The following is a 13,921-nucleotide window of genomic DNA, read 5'->3' on the forward strand; positions in this document are numbered from 1 at the left end:
CTGATCAATTTCTTTCAAGGGTTTGTTTTTCCCATGCAGTATTCACTTGGTGGCGAATCCCTCATTGGCACCAGAGCCTCCGTGTATCAGCATCATTCGGATTGGGGTCTCTTCTCAGTACCCGAAAGGGCTGACTAGGTGACAGTCTGGCTGGTGCTGTTAAGGTGAGAACCCCAGCTTGGCTGGGGCAGGGGGAACATGGAAAAGGGCCTGTGTGCCCCCAGGGGTCCCTCCAGCTCCAGGTGCAGACAGGGAGCATGACTGACAGGCACTCTGGTTATAGGACACTGCCTGGGTCTCGTCTGATGTGGCCATCCATGACCACTCCCAAGAGAGGGAATAGGTCCTCTCTAGCATCCTTGTGCCTAGGTGGTCCTCAACCCCTCTGTTCTAGCTGGACACCAACTCCCACATTCACACCCCAGACTTCAGACCTGTCCTGACCACCCCTAAACCCTGACACCTGCCTCCTTCATTCTTGTCCCCCTTCTCCTTGGATTTATTAATGACGAGGGCTGTCACTGCTGGTTAATACTCCCCAGGATCCTATGACTCTGAAGCAGCAGCTCCAACACAAGCCACCTCCCTGGTGCCCAGCTCGGAGTCACTTCTCATCCTAGTCCCACCTCAGTGAGAGCAGAGAGACATACGTCATTGCCTTCCAGTTCAAACACTTCGAACTGCAGGGAGATGCGGTACTGAACAGGGGCCACCACCTGCCAGACACAGTTTTTGTTTGTGGGATACTCCTTGGGCCATCCAGGGCTGGTGATGGTTCCGTTCAGCTTGGTAATGAAACCGCCACAGGCCACTGCACGAGAGAAGCAGAAACAAGATTCATTTGGTTGTAGTTCCAAGTGACTGCAATTTCCCCCAAGCAGCAATAAGCCCTGCTGTTCTTCAGTAATAATGAAAAAAGTTAGGCCATCTGAACTGATTAATGCAGTGTCCTGTTTTCTAACCTAATTGTTTCAATGAGGATTGGGAGGGACAAAACTGGGAAGTCTTTACTGCTTTTAAAAATGACAACCATGAATTGGGCCTGTTGTGCCCCAGCACAGGTAGGGGTTCCACATAACTTGGAGCAAAGGACAAATAAAAGTGTTTGGGCCAAGCTATTCGCCATACCTGGCTTGCATGAGCAAGCAGATTCACACAGGTGGGCAAGGTGCACAGACCCCAGCCAGGTAGAAGAGGGACAGAGGAAATAAGCTATTAGTTCACAGCCAGCCAGTTGCCACATCTCTGCCCCACTTCTCCTGAAACTTCTCCCCGCCCCCCTGCCATTCCGGCTTGGCAGGACCAGCACCAACCTTCACACGTCTTCTTGTCGGCGGCCAGCTCGTAGCCGGGGTCGCAGGTGCACTTGTAGCTGCCCAGTGTGTTCACACAGCGCTGCTCACACCCGCCATGCTCTGGCCGGGAGCACTCGTCCACCTCTGCTGGGAGGGAAGGCACCCCCTAAGTCATCACACAGCCACCTGGCTGGCTCCCTGCCCTTCACATCCCAGGGACCCCAGATGGAGGCTTCCAAGGACCAGTGTACTCCTGCTGACCACCTCCAAGGAGTCCTGTGCCCATGTCTGGAAAACTGGCAGTAGCTACAGTTCAGATGGGGTCCTGATGACCCAAGCAGGAGTTGGTCAGCCCATCAGGGCTCCTAGGGGAGCCCATTCCTGGACCATCAAATTCTACCTGGTGTCCAGTCAGCAGTGTGTGTGTGTGTGTGTGTGATTTCAAAAATCTCACAAGGTTCCATACCATTGTAATGCCATGGAACTGAGGATTCCCACCCCCCTAATATAGAATTTCTTGGAGACATTCAATAAAAGGTGACAATGAAAGGACACTTTTCTAGATGAAAACGTGTAAGTACTCTAGACATTAAAAGTGGGACCTGTCACTCAGCATTCTTATAGATACCCTCAAGAGGTAGATGCAGGAAGATCTGAAAGGTTATGCAAAACACTGGGTTCCTCAGTTAATCATTGCTCCTGGGAGAAACTGCAGGGAGAAGCCAGGAGGAGAAAGGGTTGGGGAGTCTGAGGGATTCCGCACCAACACACTTCTAGTGATGTGTTTGGCACATTAGATAACAGGAGGTAGAATACCACGAGTGCTATCCAGAAGAACACAGGAGCCCTTGGAGAACCCCCCGCGCACATTTGCCCATGCACCACTGAAGAACAGACAAATCCTAGCCGTTGGCATCTCCAAAGAGCATTAGAAATAAAAGGAAAAATACTCTGCATTGCCAAGCCCTGGTACATCTATCCCTGAAAGAGCATGTAGGATGCAGCCAACAGAGGTAGAGGAGTCTATCAAAGGGACTGAGGTGTCTGGAAAAAAAGTCCAGTCTGGGGAGAGGAAAGAGTGCGGTAGGGCAGGGAGGAGAGCATTGTTCCATAACACCACGGAAGACAAGAAAAGCACAAATGTGGAGTTCTTCCCCCAAACTGTCAAAAGAAGACAGAAATCAGGACATCTAAGAGTTGGTAAAGGCCTAGAAAGACACCCAGTCTCCTGCCAGAGGCAGGGGTCCTTCGAAGAGCAGTCCCAATAGACAGCTTTCCAGATCCTGCCTGAACACTCCAGGGAAGGGCTTTGGCTATGTCTTGAAGGTGCTTCTTGGGTTGTCTAACTCCTTGCAACTTCCAACCCATAGGTCCTGCAAAAACACAAGTCCTCTAGCCTCACTCCTCCCTCTCTGCTGTACTTTCCTACTCAGATAAACCCATAAGTTGCCAATCTCCCCTTTCTGGGCTGCACGAATCCCTCACCAGCCTGGATAGGGTAAACACCTCACTGTTTCACAGTCACTAGTAACCTGATGTACCCCCTCAGAGTGGGGTGTTCTTGGGCTCAGCAGTGGCCAGTTAGGGGCTACTGGGATTAGAAATGGCCCAGGCAGGGAGTTGAAATGTCTGTGGTCTCAAATAAATTTACTATTCAGTCTGCTGAGATAGTAAGAATCAGGCAATTATTTTTTCATCACCTTACAATATGCAAAGCACTGCCTTAGACATCTGCTAGGAAATATAAAAAGAAGAGAACAAATAATGAGGAGCAGGGGAAGGAGTCCAGGCTTTAAAGTGAGACAGGTTGGGCTGGATCCACCAGGGGCTCTTCTCCTACCTGGGTGATGGCTGGGATTTAACCTCTCTGAGCCTCCTGTGCAGGAGCAGGAGAAGAAGGGTCCTTGCTTTGAGTGGTGATTGAAGATGATGCCTGCGATGCACCCAGCATACAGTGAGCAGGGTGATCACTACAGACAACAGGGGAATTTCAGTGGCTTCTGAAATTCAGTGGGTGGAGAGACACAATGATGGGGGAATGGAAGGAGAAAGCTACCTGGCGACACCTGAGCCAGGTGAGTGGAGCAGTGCAGGCCTGAGGAGGAGAAGGAGACAAGGCAAAGACAGAAAGATGGAAAATACATCAAGGATGGGCCGGTGGAGGAAGACCAGACAGGCAGGAGGGATGCACAGCAGATGCAAGAAACTGGGTGGAGGGCAGAAGAAACCAAGGAGAGTCTGTCAGAATAGATGAAGACCAACAAAGGCCCAAGACAGGACAGGGGGAAATTCTGATGACCGAAGGTACAGTGGCTGTGGGCAGAACACACAGGCAAGAACCATGGATAAGCAAGTTTCTTGGTGTGTCTTAGCCAGGCGCAGGAGGGAGCCAGTGGAGTGGACCTAAGCCTAAAGCGAAGGAAATGCAGTTCCGGCAAAGGCCAGAAGGGTGCGGCGTTGAGCCAGTGAGCAGGATAACGGTGGACTGTTCAAGAGCAGTGGCATGTCTCAGGACTCAGAGCAGTGGCATGTCTCAGGACTCGCAAACCTTCTCTAGTGTGGATGGAGGGTGTGCAAGTGTCCCGGGGGCCCTGCTCTAAGTGGGAGCGTGGTTGTCTGCGTCACTTCCATGCTGCCATGAAGTAGCATCTGCTCCAAGTCTACTGGCTCGGGCCTGCTCTGGGCTGTAGTGGCCAAGGTCAACCTCCCAGAAAAGGTCTGGGAGAGCATGTGGGTAGGAGAAGAGGCTGGAGCCAGGGCTCTGCTCAGCATGGCAGCAGCCCTGGCTTCTTTCTCTCCTCTGAGTGGAATTAGTAGGGGGCGGAGCCATTCTGTGGCTAAGTAATGAGACGGCTTAAGCAGGATCCCAAATATGGTTTCAGAGAGAGTTGGAGAAAGGGGCGAGAGAGCACATGGTAGGCTTTTGAGGGAATACCTTGAAGGAAGCCAGTCCCCATCCCTAGACACCGGCGCTGCCCATCTGCACTGGACAGTGGAATATGGGGCTCAAGGTGGAATCCTTGCATTCGTCACATAGGGGGTGTGGGACCAAATGACCCAGCCAACCCCTGAATGCCACTGCCACCTCCCAGAGCAACAGAATGTGAGGTGCTCTGCTTGCTGCCCAGCCAGTAGGCCCTGAGAGGGGCTGCCATCTGGCATCAAGAGACAGGGGCTGAAGCCAACTGGCACCCTGGCCAGTGTCATGGGCCAGCTGGGCCCTGGGCAGAGCCTGCTGCCAACTGGCATCAAGGCAAGAGCCTCTTCTCGCTCCAGCTCTCCTGAAGGCCTTGTAGTTACACTTCCAGTTTCTTTCACTGGCTGGGTCCTGACACACGAGCTGGACTCGCTGGGAGAAGGCTGGGCTAAGGAAGGTGGCCATGACAGTTCCTGCTCTCTTTCTTGCTCTCCCCAGGACGCCTCAAAAAGGAAAACACTATAATCCCACATCTCGTGTGGCACTCACAGCTTATAAAATGCCTCCACAGATGTCACTTCACTGGGACTCCGCAGAAACTGGTTCGAGAAAAGGGGCAGATATCCTCCTCCCTACTCTACAGAGGGGACAACTGAGGCTTCAGAAAGGACACATGGCTGCCTGCTTGGGTGGTATGGTTAGAAGAGGGTTCTTCTGACATCCAGACCCTTCATGTAGAACCTGGAGGAAGGGTCTAAAAAGGAGGTCAAAGGGGAGAAGGGGAGAGGGACCAGGATCTCTAGGCTGGCAGTGCCAGGAGCCCAGGAGAGGTGGAGAGGCAGGGAAGCAGCCTCCCTGGGCTCAAGTAGCTGGGCCGCTGGGGGGGTGCTGGCACTAGTTAAGGGGTCTCCACTGCAGAGGACAGGCTGTCTACCAGGGCTGTGGGAGTCCTACTGTGTGCCAGTTACAATGCACTGAGCAACATCATGGTCCCCACTAGGGTATGGTCTGCAGGATTTCAGGGGCCCTGAGAGCAGACAAGGAAGATCCACCCATTCACAGGAAGCCCACCCTGGGGCCAAGCATGCTGGGTCTGCCTTCATTAAGACCCTACAGAACGTGGGTCCCCAAGGCAACAAGGAGGTTTGTTCCCAGAGCGTCCCCTACTCTGCTCCCCCCACACTCCCCTGGGGTAGGCACGGAGGCTGGGGGCGTCAGCCTTAGGAGCTGAAGCCCTGGGTTGTCTCTGGCCCACACTAAGGAGCGTAAGGCCATGTCCTAGAAAGTCTGAGCTGTGTAGTCACACTGTGCTGGGCTCCTCTGTCTGCCGCTTTCCTAGCTGATCCTGAGCAGCCCTACTCAGTGCTGATCAAATGTAACTCAAACCTAATTCAAAGAGCTATTTGGGAAATTAAATGACATCAGGTAAATCAAGTACCGTACACAGCCCTGGCACACAATAGGTGCTCAATTAATGATCACTTCGATTCAAAATTTTCGCTGTTATCAATATTCACCTTCACTAAAGTTGGTTTGACCTTGTCAACTTGCTAAGTCTAATTTCCAAGCACAGACCAGCCTGCCCTGCAGAGGCCAAGGCTGAGCCTGCTCCGGATCAGTTGGGAACTCCACGGGACCCTACACACAGCTCTGACATGGGTCGCTGCCTCCTCCCTGCGGGGAGTCTGGTTTGGTGCTGAGGTGCCATATGGGTTTATGATTCTAACACTGGGGGAGCAATATTTCTTCCTGTGACTAAAACTGGAAGCAAAACGCTAATTCATACCCTTGAAAAAATTGGCCGCAAACCCCGCTTTGTTGATGGAACCATCAGACACGAACTTCATCCACAGTCTGTTGGAGCTCGATTTCACATCCTCTGGCTTCTCATAGCCACAGAAGTGGCCAATCAGCGTGCTCTCCTCCGTGGGGCCATCCCGGATCTCCAGGTAGTCATAGGCGCAGCTGTCGTGCCTTTCGATCTAAAGGGAGAAACAGAGACAGTGCGGATGGTGGCAGATGGCTTGGCTTCGTGGTGTTCGACTTGAGAATGAAGCCTAAAGATCACTCTCACAACCTAACCCAGCCAGCGGGGACTGAACTTCTCCAAACTGTTCTCTTGTTACAGCTGTCAAGGGTGAATCAAGCTGAGAAGAGAATAAGAGAAGCGGAAGAACAATACTACAAAACTACCTTGGATTCCAACCTAGGTCCCTCGACCTGTCCTACAAGCTGCCTGCAGAAAGGAGGTGAACCAAATTTCAAAGCTGGCAAAAACTTTGATATCAGATGCCCAGGCACAACTCACTGGGGACTTGAAATGGCTTCTTAGGTTCCTGTTTTTAACACAAAAACATATCTTTGCAGAACGCTTTTCCAGTCAAAGTTGCCACTTAACTCCATCCCAGGTAAGACAATCCAAGCAGTCCTTACCTCGAAAGCTTGGAAGGTAAGTCCCACGTGGAACCCCTCCGAAACTGTAATCCTCCACACACATTCCTTGGAAGGCCTGTAGTCGTCTGGGTAGTTGGGAGATTGAATCTGGCCTGCATCTTTGTTAATGTCTCCCCCACAGGTAGCTATAGAAAGAGAGCATGGGAGGAAGGGTGTCAGAGAAAGGCAGGCGGCCTCTTGTCACCAGTAGGTGGCTCCACGCACCGATATTTTCATCTCCATCCAACAAAGACTGCCTCAGAAAGGCACAAATGCATCTGTTACAACTCTGAATTTTTTCATATAAAGAAAATAACCATACGGAGCCTTCCCTGGGCATTAGATTCACCTGGGAGATCACTCCAACTGTGGATGCCAGGGCCACAGTCCCAGAGGTTCTGATTCGAGTGGGTCTGGGGAGCGCTGAGCAGCAGCAACATCCCTAGGTGATTCTAACATATAAGGCAGGGGACGTTGGGCACACACACGCACACTCATGCACTCACACAAACAAGAACGTTATTTCCTTTACAAAAACAAAACTCTGGCTTCTCCAAAAGTTATGTAATTTAAGGCCAACAGGAGCCTTCATAATTTTCTAGCTGGGTCCTCCCCCACTTCTTTTTTATGGTGGGGCAGGTGGTGTGGGGAGTGAGCCAGAGAAGCTGGGCACATAGAGCAGCATTACCCTCAAGGCTGGCATTCAGCCAGGGGATGGCGGACCTTCTAAGAAGCGCAAGTGCTTCCTGATGTTGTCTAGAGTTTTCTTTTCACAAGTGAAACAAACAGAGGCCCAGAAAGGTCAGGTTCTTTGCTCAGGCTCACACAGCTATTCAGAGACCACTGCTCTATAACCCTGACACCACCCTGTGAGGGTAAAAAACTCCCTGGCTGGACAGGAAGGAGGTTCAGCAGGCTGGTGACAGGTAGATGACACAGGTTCTGTGGGGAGCACAGCTGGCCTCTGCTTTCCACCTGTGGCAGAAGCAGCCTCACAACTGTCAGCATGCCCCTAACCGGGGTCACCCCATCCTCAGGCTCTGGCAAGCTACCACGCAGGCCCAGGGTGGGTCAGGGATAGCAGGCTGTGTGGGAAGGACAGCAGCCACCTGAGTGGCTTCTTTCAGCATGAACAAACCTTCATACACCGCGAAGAAACCTTTGCCCAGGATGTTGCTGCTGCTGCGGAACTCCACCCAGAGCCGGCTGTCCGTGGAAACCACGGGCTCTGGGACCTTGTCACCACAAAACCTACCTGGAAAGTGCAAAAGACACAGTCAGGATGCCTGGAGATGCCAAGAAGGTACTCACTGCAGACTGAACAACATGGTTTTTCAAATGTGGCTTGAAGTGAGCAATAACCCAGCCTGTGACAGCTGATCCTATAGCATACAGAGGGCTGGAAGATGGGATTGAACGTCCCATGATCACTGTGTCTCGCAGAGGAGAATCCCAGATTCTGATCAATCTAAGCACCCAGGGTACCACTGAGGTTCCTTCCCTGCCAAACGGGTCCTGTGGCGCCTCTGCAGGCGTGGTGGAAGGATGGTCTGAGACTGAGTCCTGTTTCTTGCTATTTCCTGTCCTCTCATGCCCCTGCCTTTGGACATTATGCTTTGTTGCCTCAGGAATGGAGGCCAGAGAAGACACAATGAAAGAAATGGATCCTGGCTTTTGAATCCCAGGAACCAAGTCACAATACCGTAGATGTGGAAGCCCACATGGTGAATGAGTGCACATTTCCTCACCCTTGTCATTTCAGAAAGATTCCTAGGAGAGAGGAGGGAAGGGACAAGGAGGCAGAATTGGAGAGGGCACCAGGCAGCCCCTAAAAGAACCTGTGCCCTGTCCCACCCTGAACTGAGACTCTGGATGGAAAAGGACAGACAGAAACCCCAGGCAGGTTTCAGGATCTGGGAGAAGCAGAAAATTGCATCCCTAGTCCTTGACCAGAGTCTGAGGGGCAATGGGACCCTAAGATTCCCCTGCCCTTCTTGGGGTCAGAGTAGAAGTGTCTACATGGTTCAGCAAGACATTTAGCCATGATGCAGGCATGTGAGTTCCTCAGCAGAGCATGGTATGGCACGGCAACACAATTCTAGGCTCCTGGGGGCTGTGGAAGCAACTTTCTCAAAGTCCGCAGGGTTTGGGGAGTCACAGAATAATGTCTCCCTAGCGTGGAGGAAGACATGGACTTGGTACCATTCCGAACTGGCCTAATATTGAGGCAAAGAAGAAGCACAGTAGCCATTTATCTGGCCAGAGCACTGACTTGTTGGAGATGAGGACATCCCAGCAAGGCCAGCCAGGGTGGCAATATGGGTACCTCCCCACCACGCCTTGGCACGAAGCATGCCCACCCCAGGGGAAGAAAACACAAGTTGACTGAGATCGAGTTCCTAATACCTGATAGAAAAAGGCTCATAATAGGGGTGGGGATATAGCTCAGTTGGTAGAGCACCTGCCTTGCATGCATCAGGCCCTGGGTTCAATCCCCAGCACCACGAAAAAATAAAAAAATAAGGGCTCATAATAGATGTGAGTTTTTGTTCTTGAAAAATATCCCAATATTTCTTTGAATGCATACATGTGGTCTGAAATTTGGACCTTCTACAGAGGAGAAGGTGAAGGCCAGGCCTTCCCAGTACATGGCAATCCACGGCCATGGGTCGGGTTCGGGTGGGGCAGGTGTGGATTGAGTCTCACTGGTCAGAACACAAAGCAAACAGGGTCTACATGGACCAAAAATCCATGGTTCTGCCAAGCACCTACTATGCACAGTCCTCAAAGAATTTCTTTAGTTTGGGGAGAGGAGTTGGGGCGGGGGTGGGGGCACCTCCAACAAGTATCGGTGTTCTTTGGAGGAGATGAAAATATTCTAAAATTGGTGAACACACATTGACTTTAAATAGTGAACTGCACAGCATGTAAACTGTACCTCAACTTTTAAAAGTCTACTTAACAGTTATTTAGTGGACACTGTCAGCTCTACATCAGGCCCGGGGCAGACCACTTGAAGCTATAATTCTGCTTTACCTTTCTGAGAAATGGGGGAGCAGTGAGGTTGGGGAAGAATAGATGCCACGAGGGGCTTTCTTAACACCCCTCACAACTCTGGAGAATGTTCTCTGGGGAGAGATGGAAGAGAGGGCTGCTCATCTCTGCTTCCTTGCGATTCTGGGCACTTGTAGCCATTTGGATTTGGTGAGCTTAATATTCAGAGAGATGAGATGAAACTGCTGCAGAGACTTTGGCAAGGAAAAACCCATCAGAAGCCTATAAATTTTCGGTAATTGTTCCTCTGGCGTGGCCAATTAGTTTTGATTAGTTTTTGGAAAAAGACACATACCAGCGCTCGTCAGCGGGGAGACAGCTCACTGAACAGCAGTTAGACAAAGCCAGTCCACAAAGGGAATTCCTCCTTAGCCTAGCGAGTTTCAAGTCCAAGTTCCTGCTTTTAAAACCCCAGCTGTCACAGTCAATGGGGACTGTTTCCAAAAGAGAGAGGGACACTGCCTGTGCACCACTGCCTGAGGACCTAACCGGATCAGAACTGCCCACCAGCTGAGGGTCAGAGGATCACCAGCCTCTGCTCTGTACCCTGGAGGAGGGAGGAACTGCAGCTGGGTGTATTTACAGCCTCTACAAAGCCAGACTTGACAGGATAAAGTACAAATCTAGGTACTCCCCCCTGATCCTTTTGTCATTCTTAACTGGAACCCATTACCTGGCCCCTTGAGTGACACCCCAGCATTCTCAGCTTCACCACACAGGCGCTCAGAGAAGCCCCTCTGTCACTGACCATGTCCATGCCAGCCACCGTCCTAGGCACCTCACGTGGCTTATCTCGTTTCATCCCTGCTGCTCTCTGACTTAGGTGCCGTTGCTAATCCCATTGCATACATGAGAAAATGGAGGATCAAAGCTGGAAATGGAAGCAGAATTTGAACCTCGACGTCTAGATCTGGCTTTTCAGCATCAATATCACCTCCTTCATCATCACCACCAGCACCTCCACTGCCCTCAAAAGGAACTTGGGGGAAATCGTGAACATTGCACCATTTTGGATAGACAGACATAGACTCTGCTCTCTAGGAACCTAAGCACCATGCCCATTTCCCTGTTTGGAAACAGCCGAGTAAATCCAAATGAAGGTCAAAGCCTCACACCATGAAGCAAGTCTCGTGAAACACAGGTCTTGGCTGCTGGCCTCACTCTGTCATTCCTGTTGGTCCAGGAGGCTGCTCCTGCCCAGGTAACCCCACAATGGTGGGGCCATGTGACCCTGATGGCCAGCCTGGACTTTTTGAACTTTTCTCCCCATTTCAGGGAAAGGGGGCTTTTGTGTGTATTGTGGAGACCCAGAATGCCCAAAGACAGTTCTGCATATAAAAGTACATCATTAAGAGTAATTCCTCTAACAGGAATACATGGAGGGATCAAATTTCCAGGACAATACTTAAAGACGACTGGACCGGTTCTGCATGCAGCCATCGCCTTCCACCTTTTGGTACGATCTTGTAAGTGGTCCCTGAAACTGAAAAACCAATTTGAGGTCTTTAACCAGTCACAAAATGTTCTTCATCTACTTAATTTTTCCTTGAAATCGCTAAGTGAAAATCTGGGTCTCAAACAGTCTCCTTCCAGGGAGAATAAACAGGCTGGAGAGAAACTGGAATAGAGAAAAGGTATCGAATTCCTAAACTGATATCTGGTTCCTGGATTTGGAGGAGGAGTTTAATAAGGATATCAAGAAGAGGAAATGCAGATGAGGACCACTACAAGTGGGCTCCATGGGGAGTCATAAAGGGTTCATTCATAAAAAGTCATGCACGCATTATGCCTGGGTTTTCACACACCGCCCTGGGAAAAAATGCAATGCACGGTTTTTCAGAGCGAGATGCATACTTTCACAATCCGCCCTAATCCGCTCTCCCTCCTGCCAAAGGGGCATTGACCTGCCTCCTCCCAGTAGATTTCATGGCACTGACCCCTCCCAGGGACCAGCTCGGCTGACACAGTGCACTTGTTCCAAACACAAAAGTTCACTAACAACTGCATTTGGAAACATCAGAGCAGGCCAAAGAGTTGGCAAAGGAGAGCTGCTGCACAGGAAGAATGGTGATCGCAGAAGCTGCGTGCGCACACGCACACACGCACACCACATACATACCACATACCCACACACCACAACACGAACATACCACATACACACACACCACACCACGTACATACCACACACATACACACCAAACACGTTCCACACACACCACACATCACGTACATACCACATACACACCCCACACGACATACATACCACACACGCACGCACACACACATCCCACATGACATACATACCACACACACACACACATGCGCACCACATACATACCACACACATACCCCAAACGACATACATACCACACACACACACCATACCACATATATACCACACACACACATCACATACATACCACACACACACACACGCTGTACCACATATATACCACACACACACTCCACATATATACCACACACACATACACACCACACCACATACATACCACACCATACACATCAAACACGTTCCACAAACACTACACATCATGTACATACCACACATACATACCCCACACAACATACATACCACACACACACACACACACCCCACACGACATACATACTGCACACATACACAGTACCACATATATACCACACACACCACATACATACCACACACATACACACCACATACATACCACACACACACACCCCACACCACATACCACACACACACACACATCCCATACCACATACACATACACACTATACTACATACATACCACACACACACCACACCACATACATACCACACACACACCCTATACCATATTCATACACACACACACTGCACCACACACCACATAATACCACACATACTGTACCACACACCAAACATACCATACACACACACCCCAAATACACATCACATACCACATACACACCACACACCAAACACCCACCATACACCAAACACACCACACACACATCCACCACATACCACCCACACATACCACACACCAAACACACCAAAACACACACACACACCACACGCACACACGCACTGCACTAGTGGGTAAAATATGCACTCCAGAAACCCCAAAACAAACAAAAACACCCAAACCATCGCCACCACCCACAAGCTGGGCAAGTCCTAGCCCATTAATGAAAGCGTAGCCAAGACAGGAGGACCTGCAGTAAGAAGATCCCTGCTTCAAGTTAAAGCAAGGGGAACACCTGGACAGCTGCCAGTGCCCATTCCAGGAGCGTGACTTGGCCCTCTTTGGGGAAACGGGTGACAGAGAGCTTCCTCCTCCTGAGTCTTGAGTCTATCCCATTCCTGGGGGGATAGGGCTGCCAGGTTTAGCAAACAAAAATCCAGGAAGTCCGGTCAAATTTGAATTTTGGATGAACACAGAATAATGTATTTTATGTGTCAACCCCAAGAGGAGATCCTGCTCAGATCCAATAGTCATCTCACCCTCACCAGGATATCTGAAGAGCACCTCTCTTATCTGTCATTAGCTAACTGTGTGACCCTGGGAAGTTAGTGCCCCCTGGGGAGCTTGGCTTTCTTGGGAAGGGGTGGGTTCTCTGCCAGGCTAAGGGGGCCATGGTTCCATGTTCTCATGGAGCTCCTCCCACACAGCTCTTGGAAAATGCACTTATAAAAGATCCAAACAACTGAGGAGTATGCAAAACAAAACGTGAAGCAGACCCCACCTCACCTTCCTGTCTCAGAGGCAACCATTTCACCAGTTTGATGAGCATCCTTGCAGTCCCCGTTCTATGTATTTGGTATTAGATGTGAACACGTGCACGTATATTCTTAGGTCAGCAAGATCATTTTCTGACCCAACTTGTGGGGGTCCCATTTCACTAGTCTCCCAGAAATCTGTCTTCATGGAACTCTTCCCAGGCCATGCTGGTCCTCAGCCAGGTTTGGAAACCTGTGTACCCAGGGATCCAGCCCTCTGTCATTTTGCCATACCTGATCAGTGCTGTCTGTAAAACCATACCTCCCTCTGGCTGCTAGCACCTGCCATGCCTGCTCTTGTTAGGCAGGAAACAGAAACAGGGGACACACAGCCTCAACCCTTTCAGGGCTTGGTATAACCCACTTGTCCTGCAGTGTCCACATTCCTGTGCGTGCTTGGCTTGGGGATCACTTTCCTGTCCTGTGTACATGGACTGCTTTCTACTGAATAGATTCTTC

The 13,921-nt window shown here is 50.6% G+C and overlaps 1 protein-coding gene across 1 annotated transcript in view; it reads right to left on the reverse strand.

The window, feature by feature from the left end:
- The window catches only part of Tll2 (tolloid like 2), a 120,661-nt gene that overhangs the window by 11,436 nt on the left and 95,304 nt on the right, over window positions 1-13,921 (reverse strand). The window contains exons 11-15 of the mRNA XM_047553499.1: window positions 7,784-7,900; window positions 6,646-6,791; window positions 5,999-6,194; window positions 1,314-1,439; window positions 651-811 (exon numbers count right to left, since the gene is read on the reverse strand). Of these exons, the coding sequence (XP_047409455.1) occupies window positions 651-811; window positions 1,314-1,439; window positions 5,999-6,194; window positions 6,646-6,791; window positions 7,784-7,900 (746 nt within the window). The remainder of the gene's footprint in view (window positions 1-650; window positions 812-1,313; window positions 1,440-5,998; window positions 6,195-6,645; window positions 6,792-7,783; window positions 7,901-13,921) is intronic.

The sequence above is a fragment of the Sciurus carolinensis genome, chromosome 5 (assembly GCF_902686445.1).
Source record: "Sciurus carolinensis chromosome 5, mSciCar1.2, whole genome shotgun sequence".
Lineage (NCBI taxonomy): Eukaryota > Metazoa > Chordata > Mammalia > Rodentia > Sciuridae > Sciurus > Sciurus carolinensis.